The sequence below is a fragment of the Bos indicus x Bos taurus genome, chromosome 21 (assembly GCF_003369695.1).
Source record: "Bos indicus x Bos taurus breed Angus x Brahman F1 hybrid chromosome 21, Bos_hybrid_MaternalHap_v2.0, whole genome shotgun sequence".
In the NCBI taxonomy this organism is placed as follows: Eukaryota; Metazoa; Chordata; class Mammalia; order Artiodactyla; family Bovidae; genus Bos; species Bos indicus x Bos taurus.
Genome location: NC_040096.1, coordinates 44,346,118 through 44,358,009, shown reverse-complemented (window position 1 = coordinate 44,358,009; position 11,892 = coordinate 44,346,118). Strand labels below are relative to the sequence as shown.

The following is an 11,892-nucleotide window of genomic DNA, read 5'->3' as shown; positions in this document are numbered from 1 at the left end:
GTAAGAAGCTTGAAAGATACATTGATCAAAACATTCAGCAAAGCAAAATACATTATTTTCGGTATAAAATATGACCCAGTATTTCTTCATTGTTCACACCCTCCTTTCATTGAGCGCCTGGGCCTTGAACATAGTAGCAGTCTGGGAGATGCTTGTTAATTTTAATTAAAATTGGATTCCTCCCAGTCTCTTAAAGTCTTGAACCTCCCGGCCTGGGTCAAACAGCTGAGGAAAGGAGAATAAAGTACCAAGAAAAGCTAGAACAAGATCATTGCTAAAATATTTGTTTCTGGGTTTATTATTTTATTCAAAAGTCTAGGAAGTGACCGGTCTAGAATGTGGCAGCAAACTGCTGTTAATCCTATTTACATTTTCAGAGTTGGGATCCAGGTTTTCAAGTTTGTTATGGGACTTTATGCAAAACTGGGCAAATCGATAGCATTCTAAAAATGCCGTCTGTTCTCCAGCTCCCCTCCTGGTCACAAACAAGCGAGGCTGGCGCTGGGCTCGCCCGGCTCCTAGAGCGAGGGGTAAACCCGGCCGGGTGAGGGACTGGGGAGAAGGGCTGTCCCGGGGGCGGTCCCGGGGCGGAGCCTGGGCGGGGCCCGTGACGCGTGGAGTCGGCCGGCTCAGGGGCTGGACCTCAGCTTCTCCCCGCCTGGGGCCGCCGCCGCCGCACCAGGGGTGGCTCCACATTTCCAAAAGGGGCCCTCCGACTCTTCACTGGGCCAGTCTGGCGCTGAGTCGCGGAGCTCCACACAACTTCCGCTGGTCTCTAAACGGGATCCCTCCTCCCCAGAGTTGCGGGCAACTTTCCCCTCTCCCTGGTGCCGCGGTGGCTTGGGGACCGTGGCCGCCGCAGGTAGCTGAACTCCGGGCCACGCTCCCCGCGTCTCGGCTGAGCGCACACGCAGGTCGCTCTCTGCACGCTGGGGGTCCCCAAGCTCGGCTTTGCGGGCGGGATGCCCCTAGGACATATCATGAGGCTGGATCTAGAGAAAATCGCCCTGGAGTACATCGTGCCCTGTCTGCACGAGGTCGGCTTCTGCTACCTGGATAACTTCCTGGGCGAGGTGGTGGGCGACTGCGTCCTGGAGCGCGTGAAGCAGCTGCACTGCAACGGGGCCCTGCGGGACGGCCAGCTGGCCGGGCCCCGCGCCGGCGTCTCCAAGCGGCACCTGCGGGGTGATCAGATCACGTGGATCGGGGGCAACGAGGAAGGCTGTGAGGCCATCAATTACCTCCTGTCCCTCATCGATAGGCTGGTCTTGTACTGCGGGAGCCGGCTGGGCAAATACTACGTCAAGGAAAGGTCCAAGGTAGGACGCGCGCGGGCGCCCAGCCGCTGTTGCAGCCCGCGGAGACGGGGGACGTTCGGAGTCCGTTGTGTGTCGCCTTGGCAGGGCTGCAATCGAACTTTAGTTTTTAAACAAGAAGCAAGAAGTCCGCCTGCCCCCTACCTCCGCCCCTCACGTTTCCATAGGTTATTAGAAACGTTATGTATGATTTGAGACACACTGGAACTCATGATCTTAAATGTCTGCTTTCAAGTCACTTATTTAATAGTGCCCTTCAGACCTTCACTGTGTTCAGAGGGGATTACAACAAAAGCGCTTTTAGAGAATTCTAGAGACAGTGTGATTTCACAGTGTGGCATTTGGTTTGTGGAGTCTGGCAGGTGTGAGGAGAATTTGATCTGTAAAAGAGTAAGGCTCATCCTCACTTTTGAGTGCTGCCCTTGGCTTGTTGCATCCAGGACATTGTTTGATCATCCAATTGATGTGAAAATTCTCTCCTGGTTTTGAGCCCCAGCCACCACTTACCTTTCCTGTCAATTACTGGGGAAATCCACTCAGAACAACCAGTTGAGTGATCAGGAGAGGGTGGTCAAGTACCTCTGGAAAGAAACCATGTTTTGTTCACATCCCAGCAGTCACTCCTTAGGTGGTAATTTTTCTTGGAAACGTTTACAGGTAGATTGGCAGAACTATGGGAACGTGGAGTACCATAATGTCGGTGCATGTACATTATGCTGGGAAGTCCAGCTACTCAAGTGTTCTCTACAAATGATAATCCAGCCAGTTTTCCAGAGTAGTTCTGAGTGATTTATACTCCTTTTATTGTAGACCCCGTCAAGGGGCACTTACAGCTGTAGAGAAGTTTTACTTTAACACAGTGAGGCAAAAATACTAGTGTGAGAAGGAAGGTGAGCATTCACCTATGTACCACTCTGTGACACTGCGTGTAGTATTCTTCAATTTAAGATTGCTCCTGCGATATTAATAAAACACACCATTGTTGTCTCATTTGTCCCATAAGCTGAAAGGAACAATTTTTATAAAGGACAAATGGTGGAGACTGGAAGTGCATAGAAAGGAAGGGGTTGGATTGATCAAGTACAACAGGGGAGAGATTGCAGTTACCTTTCCAGCCAGGAGGACATGGTTAGACTATCTGAAAACACTGTTTTTAATAGAATGCAAATAAAGTAAATCTTAGAAGGAAATGCTGCTTCCTAACATTTGATTGAGGGAAAGCTCAGTTAGCTGGTCTCTGTAGAATATTTATGGTAAAGTGTCTCTTTACTCCTGTCCCATCATTTTGGTGCTGGGCTAGAGAACCGTTTGTCTTGATTAGTTTTGTTTCTGCACTTGTTTTGTGAATGACTGGGCCTTTCGATGGGGGAGGGGTCTGGCTAGCCTCAGGGCTGTAGAGGTGCTTGTGGCTTCAACCTGAAACAGCAGATGGCTTCTCTTCAGTTTTTCAAAGTTTCTTTCAAATGTTGTTATGAAATTCACTCCCAGCATTATAGAAATGGAATTTGCTCAGCAAGAGATCAGAATTAATTGATAGAAAGAGGCCACTAACATATTTAAAAGTTAATTTTTTTGTTTTTGTTTTTATTTTTATTGTAGATTTGACTTAACAGACAGTTGTAGGGTTTTAAGCTAGAATTTAACTCCACAAATTGAATGAAAAGCATTGTGTACCTCTGAGTAAAGGGGAAAAAAAAAAAGATCTCTACATATGATTCTTCAATTATGGATTATCATCTGGGTATAACAAAACTTCAGTTAACCCTTTCAGAAGGTGACTGAATTGTAAAGAGAAAATTCATCTTTTGGCCAATGAAGAGACCTCTATCCATACTTTGATTTTCAGCTTTCCTTTAGCTGTTTGGCACAAAGCTCTTTATTTCTGCTCTTTAGATAATCACCTGTAAACTGGGATATTCCCTGGCCAGCTAGAACCAAATGTAGACCAAGCTTGAGCAAACCATTATTATACTAAAAAAAAAAAAAAGTTTGGTTGGTTTGTATAAAGAAATCTCCTTAGTAATGTCTTGTGGCCCCTCAGTCTCTTACTTGAAGTTCATTATTGAAGCATTATAGAAACACATTTCATTTTTACATGATTTATAATAGTTCTACCTTAATTTAACCTTATTTACTTCTCTTCCCTCAACTGAATGCCTTACTCCACTGCTTCCCAGGGAGTGATACCGACCCAGTTTCTGCTCCATCCTCAAAGCAGGTTTTCAGTAAAAACTAAGTTTTTTAAAGGAAGAATTTGTACATTTATTTTAAACATTTATTTGTAACTTTTTTTACAGAAATTTTCAAACATATGTGTGTAGAGAGGCTAGTGTAATGAGCTCCCATCATCCATTTTCAACAATTGCCAACAGATACATTTATGTATTTTAGACCAGTTGTTTTTTAGGTACTTGGAATTTATTTGTGTTAGGCTTAATCAATCCTGATTAAGCACTTTTCCCCCTGAACTTTTAAAGGTCATTGAACAGTGTAATAATGCTTTTTATCTCGATGAAAGAATTACTAGAGGCATTGGGAATAGAATAGGAATATATACTAGTCCTAAAATTGAAATTGTAGAAGCATATGGAAAGAAATATTAAAGGGTTCCTTCCCCTCCCTGCGACAAAAGTTGTTACTGATCAAAATTTATCTACCTCCGCTTTGTTAGAAAAAAATCCAGGGGTGCTGAAGACTCTCCAGGGAGGACGATTCCATGATACACAGCAGTATGGTGCCCCCTAACTTCAAGTACTATCATTGCTCTCAGGCTATGAAAAGATTTCTTATCTGTTACTCCCTTTTGGGTAATTTTGACCATATCCAAGATAAATATTGGTTCTACTTTGCTTCTCTTGCTTTAGCTGCCTAGATGTTGGAAGTGGCTGTCTTCCAGAGGACCTGTAGTTTATAGAACCCAGAGTCCTTCTGTTTGAAGTATCTCACTGTAGACTCACTAGTTAATAACTCTAATAATAATAGCTACCTTTTAATGAGCAGTTGGTTCCATCTGGCACTGTGCTAAGCACTCTTCAGACACTATCTGTCTGACTTAGTCTTCAGAACCATAATCTTTGGCAAACTGAGTGATTAAATCATCTGCCCAAGGTGATGAAGTCAGCAGTGAATGCAGTTGGTCACAGGGGTTAGGGATTTGGACTTAACCTTGACTAACCTTGTAGCCGTAGGTAAGTTTCAGTTTTCACCAAGTGCAAAGTGAAAGATACTACCTTACAGTTTGAGGGGTGGGGGGATTGGTGAAGAAGCATGAAATAAGATAATGAACATAAAATTCTTATCAGAATTCTGAGCCTTCATAAATGTTAAAAGAGGAGATTTGGGATTCTGACCCGGTTCTGTTTGAGCCTAGAGTTTGCTTTTGACTCTTAGGCTCCTAAGAGTCTACATTCCCTCCTTTCATTCCCTCAGCATGGGGAATTTTGCTGGGGTAGGGAGACAAAGAGCTTACACTCACTTGTACTTTTGAGTTGTAGGACCCTCTGGCTTACACTTGATCAATTCTCCAGTTTAAAAAAAAAACAAACCCCAAATATTGAAGTGGGTCTGTTAAGTACATTTGAAGAAGAGAATGGAATGCTGTGCTAATGTTTTCCTACTGTTATTTGCAGGAAACGCATTTATTAACAAAGTTGGTTGTTAGGGTCCCCAACTGGAGTAGCTCTGGATGATGGGGTTATGGGATTTGTATTGTGAATCAACAGGTCAGTCCTCCCCTGGAAACTGTACAGAGAAATGATGAAACAACCATAAGTTGTGGATAACAAAAAATATATCACAAATGGTGGGTTTGTTCCTTCACTGCTAGAGCAGTGACAGTTTTGGCTCTTCCTTCTGTGATGTCAGGAATATTCATGACTTGATGGAGCTCATCGTGGTTGCAAACTGCCTTAAGCAAACCTGGGATAATGAATTTCAAAGAATAGAATCTCTCTCAGGACCCAAGTGCAGGAAATGCGGTTGGGGTTCACAGAAGCCTGGAGCCATGAACTGTGAACCAGAAAGTCCTTAATGTACCGGAAAGCAGGTGTATTAGTTCTTGTTTCTGGCACTCTATGGCCTTCCTATTTGCTTCTTTGCTTGCACGCTATTTCTTGCCATCTCTGATTTCCTATGCAGTTGGCTCAAGATGGCTGCCTTAGAATGCTCATTTCAGCCTCAGTTTGATTTCAACAGAGACCTGACTAACATTCTAGGAACCCTTTTTCATTTCCTGAGAGAAAGTATTATGGGCTCACTGTGGCTCAGAGGATCCATCAGCCTTGGGTGGGGATGGTTGAGGGGTCATGTGGAATCATACATAACAAATACAGGTTACCAGGGCCTGTAAGAGGTGCAGTTCTTAGAGTACAGGGTTTGGGGCCTAGACATCATACTTGGTGTCTCTGCAACTAAAATCTTAAAAATTTATCTGTCAATGAGGTATTTCAGGGGAAGGAGGCAGTAAATTTTAAAGCATGGGAACATCTCTCTATAAGGATGTGAGGATTCTTATAAAAGGTTTTCTATTTGAAAGTCACTTAGCTCTTGGAGGAAGAAAATAATTTACAGAATACAACCTTAGTGAAGCAAGTTTCTCCACAGGGTGAGTTTTCATAGAGTTCTTTGTGTATTTCATTGAATGACACTTAGGAACACAGCAAAGGTGTGTGTGTATGTTTCCTTTATCATTTCTATTGTTCAATTTTGGGCCACTGGCCACTGCAGCCTTGTCTGCTTGCAGTGAAGCGGGAAATCAGGAGGTATCAATTTAATTTATTCATTCACAAATCATTAAATATCTTACACTGCAGTCCATCTGTATGTGGATGGGAGAAAGGAGATGGAAAGGGATGATAAAAGCACCTAAAGAAGTAAGCTGAAAGTGGAGTGGCATAAAATAGTTGTTACCAACTTTGCTGTCTCTTTTTCTGGTTTAACAGGCCACTTTTACACTGATGGGTCATTTTAGTTTCTCTTCTTTGACCTTTCTCCAGTTTCTCTATTTACTAAACGTGAAGTGACTAAAACTATTAGGATTTTAATGATAAAGTTTTTTGCACCTAGGGAGGTATCAGAAGGAGCCCAGCTGGCTCAGTGGTAAAGAACCGACCTGCCAATGCAGAAGATACGGGTTTTATTCCTGATCTGGGAAGATCCCCTGGAGGAGGAAATGGCAATCCACTCCAGTATTCTTGCCTGGGAAATTTCATGCACAGAGGAGCCTGGTGGACTACAGTCCATGGGGTTGCAAAGAGTTGGACATGACTGAGCGAATAACAGTTAGGTGGGAATTACGTAGCCTGTCTGTGCATTCAACTTTTGGATGTCATGAACTATTTCCCTTTCTGACCTTACTCAGCTCAAGCAAAATTTGTAAATTCTTTCCTGATTCTGGGCTTCCCTGGTAGCTCAGACGGTAAAGAATCTGCCTGCAGTGCGGGAGACCCAGGTTCAATCCTTAGGTCAGGAACATCCCCTGGTGAAGGAAATGGCAACCCACTCCAGGATTCTTGCCTGCAAAATCCCATGGACAGAGGAAGCTGACAGACTACAGTCCATGGGGTCACAAAGAGTCGGACACGACTGAGTGACTTAACTTCCTTCCTGATTCTAGACTCTGGCTAGAAGAATTTCAGATATTATTCAGATGCATATTATTACAACTCTATCCTGAAAATGCTCCATGTCTGGGAAACTTCTCTGATGAGCTTAAAACTGGGGATGGAGTTTAACCCATAAGGAGCAGAGCACATTGGAGAAGCATCTCCAAGCACCCCAGCATCCTGGCATTGGAGGTTAAAGGTCAGAGAACACCTCACCTGTGGCCCATGTTTGCTCAGTTTGGCAAGACCTCTGCTTTTGACTCACCTTTGTGGCCTCCAATAAATTAAATGACAGTTTGACCTGTGTCTATTGAACACCAAGGAGCAGCTTGCAGGTTAGCACAACACAGAAGGTTATTAATTCTTCATTAATTATAGGTCTAGACTTGATAATTCCTTTATAGCAGTACGTTGTGCTGCTGCTGCTAAGTCGCTTCAGTCGTGTCCAACTCTGTGCAACCCCATAGACGGCAGCCCACCAGGCTCCCCCGTCCCTGGGATTCTCCAGGCAAGAACACTGGAGTGGGTTGTCATTTCCTTCTCCAATGCATGAAAATGAAAAGTGAAAGTGAAGTCACTCAGTCATGTCCGACTCTTCACGACCCCATGGACTGCAGCCTTCCAGGCTCCTCCATCCATGGGATTTTCCAGGCAGGAGTACTGGAGTGGGGTGCCATTGTACTTTGTGGCTGTTAACTAATATTGCTCTAAGAAACGAGTGTCATTTTTCTCTAGTGTTTGTCAAATGTGCATGTTCTGACAGTAATGATAGTTCAGATGTATTCTGCTGGACAACTGCCGGGGGTGCCCAGTGGGTAGCTGAATCCAGAGACACTAGAATTGTAAATTCGACAGACAAATCATTTTATGATGCCAGACTAACGAATTCAACTTTGGTAGATTGCCAGGAGCCGTTATTTTGGCTCAGATTCAGAGCTATGTGTCTGTTTGCCAAGCAAGATTAGTTAGCTTGGTTCATTATACATAGAATTTGTACCTTCTTTCCCTTGATTATTTTGATCTTAAACCAATGTGGCTCTTACCTCAATTTGTATCATCTTTTGATATTGATTTGTGAGCAAGTTCCTATTCTTGTTTTTGGTGAACTGGTAGTGATGGAGTGTCATATTTTTTACCCCCTGCCCCACCCAACCCCAGCCTTACAGATACATGAGTTTGCAGTTGTTGATTGCAAGCTTTCAGATCTTGTTCTGGATTCATTTTGTTCCTACTTACTGAGTGTCCTCCAGGTTCAGAACAATGTTAATACCTCCTTAAGTCAAACCAATTTAATTTTAACTTTTTATCTTTATAAGATTTTTAAAGGTTACTTTCCATTTACAGTTACTACAAAATATTGGCTACATTCCCTTTGTTGTACAATACATCCTTGAGCCTGTCTTACAACCAGTAGCTTGTAGCTCCCACTCTCTCACCTGGATGTTGTCTCCCCCTCCTCCTCACTAGTGACCACTAGTGAGTTTTGGTCTCACGAGCAGTTTGGGCTCGTAAATCTACTTCTTTTTTGTTATATTTCTTCATTTGTTGTACTTTTCAGATCCCACATACAAGCGATATCATACAGTGTTTGTCTTTTTCCATCTGATTTATCTCACTTAGCACAATGCCCTCCAAGTCCGTCCATGTTGCTGCAAGTGGCAGAATTTCATTCTGTTTTATTGCTGAGTGGTATTCCGTTGTATATACGTACCGCATCTTCTTTATCCATTTGTCCATAGACACTTGGGTTGCTTCCATATTTTGGCTGTTGTAAATAATGCTGCTATACACATTGAGGTTAATGTATCTTTTTAAATTAGCGTTTTCATTTTCTTTGGACATATACCCAGGATGAGAATTGCTGGGTCATCAGTTCAGTTCAGTTCAGTCGCTCAGTCGTGTCCGACTCTTTGCGACCCCATGAACTGCAGCACGCCAGGCCTCCCTGTCCATCACCAGCTCCCGGAGTTCACCCAAACTCACGTCCATCGAGTCGGTGATGCCATCCAGCCATCTCATCCTCTGTCGTCCCCTTCTCCTCCTGCCCCCAATCCCTCCCAGCATCAGAGTCTTTTCCAATGAGTCAACTCTTTGCATGAGGTGGCCAAAGTACTGGAGTTTCAGCTTTAGCATCATTCCTTCCAAAGAACACCCAGGGACTGATCTCCTTTAGAATGGACTGGTTGGATCTCCTTGCAGTCCAAGGGACTCATACGGTAGTTTTATTTTTCGTCAAATCAATTTTTCATTCTTTAGAGGATGCAATGATCACAGTTTCTCAAATTCTGGAGTAAATGTACCTATCTCATTTCAACTCTTATTTTTGTTTCCAAAATGAAACTCAAATGCTATTACCTAGGAATAATCCCCAGATACAAAGATTCAAGGGATATGAGAGCAGTCTTGATTATTTGCCAGTGGGAAGAAGACAAATTGAAAAATTTGATTCCAGGTGTCAGTGACATTTATTTTTAGTTTTTTTAGGGCAAATTGAAATTGTTTTGAAGTATTCAAGATAATACTCTTCTTTTTGAGCATTGCTTGGAAATAGTAAAGATACACTGTACTGTTTGAAACAGTCTGGGCATTTTCGGGGAGCTTGCTTGTGTTCTCAAGACACAGAGAACATTCTTACCTTGCCCCTCCCTCCACGTTCCCTCCATGTCCCCTCCCAGTTCTACTCATCTGTCTAGTCAAACCTGAGGGACTATTACTCAGAAATCTCAATACCCAACACAAAGTTGGCAGTCTTTTTTTTTTTGGATGACTTTCCTATTGATATTGTTTTGCTGGTTAATTTGATTGTTTTGGAGTAGATAAAACTGTTTTAAACATTGAAGGTTCAGTAAGGAACATGTAGTAGTCTTGGTTAAAATCTGGCTATTTTGTGCTGTTTTAGCTTTTGAAGGCTCACGGTGGATACTTAAGTTTTGTCTTTAAAAAAAAACAAAACAAAACTAAATTTTGTCTTGTGTAGTATTGTAGAAATCCTTGAGGAGGGAAGTCTTTTAAAGATACGAAATCACCTGCCTTTGGTTCTTGTCCTCCTTGTGATCCATTTTAAAGTGTTTTGCTAGAGTGGTAAGTAATGTACAACCGAACGCTAATCATGCAGTCTCCATGCTCAACAAAAAAAAATCAAAAAACCCGAGTGCTTTCTCCCCATTGTCTACCCTTTATGCTGTGAACTTAGCGTGCTATTTAAGTTTCTCCGCTTCTGACCCCATCTGACCTTTCTACATTTAATCTCCCACTGACAGCCTTCCTTCCCTCCGGATCCCTGAAGTGCTAGAATCTGATTTGCCAGGCAAACCAGGCGTCCCCATTGTCTTGTCCTCAAAATCCATCTTAGTGCCTTTCCATGAAGTTCCCTCCTGCTCCCTAGAACTCTGTGGGTGGCTCAACCTGGGCCGCCCCAGTAGGCTTATTTCTTTGGCTGCTTACCCTGCCCCTCATTTACTTATAAATTCTTTGACGGCAGAGACTTTTAAGCTTGATATATGCTTTTAGTGCCTCCCCACAGTCCTCTACTGTTGACTTAATTTCATCTTTAAAAGGAATTTCGATTTTAAGGATGTCAGGGTATCAAAAAGAAAAGTTATAAATATTTTGTTAGGCCAAAAAGAAAGATTTTCAACTTGGCCCCTAATTTGATACTAAAGGGTTTAACTATTTTATTACATTAACAGGCTGTGAGGGACCAGCTGATAGGAGAGACTTTGGCTTTGTAAGTTTTTTTTCTCAGTTTTGAAAGTCTATGCTTTGCCCTAGAAAGTACCAAGTCGCCCTCAGATTCTGGCAGCTTGTACTTAGTGGTCAGACTCAGAGAAGCCTGGGACCACGAGACGAGGACCCCAGTTTCTGGTCCTCACTCGGTCCCTTACAAGTAGCATCTCAGGACCTCAATTTCCACTTCTCTAGGAAGGAAGTCAATTTTTATTTTTATATTTGAACTTTAGTCAGCACCTTACTAAGCACTGGGATGGATATTTTATATTTTATTTTGTCTCACTGTGTTCAGTTCTCTGAGCCTCACTTTCCTCATCTATAACACGGGTACAATAATAAATATCTACATCCAGATGATAAGGAATTAAATGAAAACTGAGACTATGATTTCATTTGAGAGAGCAGATAAGTATTTTCAGTGCCTCTGATTACATTTCTGGAAAAGAGATCTGACTCTATCAGCAGTCATACCTCAATGCTGACGTGACAGTAATCCTCAGCAATGCTACAGAGTTGCAGTTGGAATGTTTCCTGCTAATTTCAAGAATCATGCTGCAAAGCCTGTGCCAGAAGCTGCCCTGTAGAAATTCCTCTGACTTCCTGCTCTACCCATCACCTCCTGTTCTCTGAGTTAACTAATTGTTGTTTATTGTTCAGCTAAGTCATGTCCCACTCTTTGCAACCCCATGAACTGCAGCACGCCTGGCTTCCCTGACCTTTACTATCTCCCTGAGTTTGCTCACACTCATGTCCACTGAGTCAATGAAGCCATCCGACCATCTCATTCTCTGTCACTCCCTTCTCCTCTCCCAGCATCAGGGTCTTTTCCAATGAGTCAGCTCTTCACATCAGGTGGCCAAAGTAATGGAGCTTCAGCTTCAGCATCAGCCCTTCCAATGAATATTCAGGGCTGATGTCCTTTAGGCTTGACTAGTTTGATCTCCTTTCAGTCCAAGGGACTCTCAAGAGTCTTCTCCAACACCACAGTTCGAAAGCATCAATTCTTTGGTGCTCAGTCTTCTTTATGGTCCAACTCTCACATCCATACATGACTACTGGAAAAACCATAGCTTTGACTATATAGACCTTTCTTGGTAAAGTGATGTCTCTGCTTTTTAAATACAGTGTCTAGATTTGGCATAGCTTTTCTTCCAAGGAGCAAGCGTCTTTTAATCACTGTCCACGGTGATTTTGGAGCCCAAGAAAATGAAATCTGACACTATTTCTACTTTTCCCCCATCTAT

The 11,892-nt window shown here is 42.9% G+C and overlaps 1 protein-coding gene across 1 annotated transcript in view; it reads left to right on the top strand.

Moving 5' to 3' along the window:
• The first annotated feature begins 648 nt into the window (after window positions 1-648).
• EGLN3 (egl-9 family hypoxia inducible factor 3) overlaps window positions 649-11,892 on the top strand; it is a 29,671-nt gene continuing 18,427 nt past the window's right edge. The window contains exon 1 of the mRNA XM_027521350.1: window positions 649-1,319. Within this exon, the coding sequence (XP_027377151.1) occupies window positions 963-1,319 (357 nt within the window). The 5' untranslated portion in view covers window positions 649-962. The remainder of the gene's footprint in view (window positions 1,320-11,892) is intronic.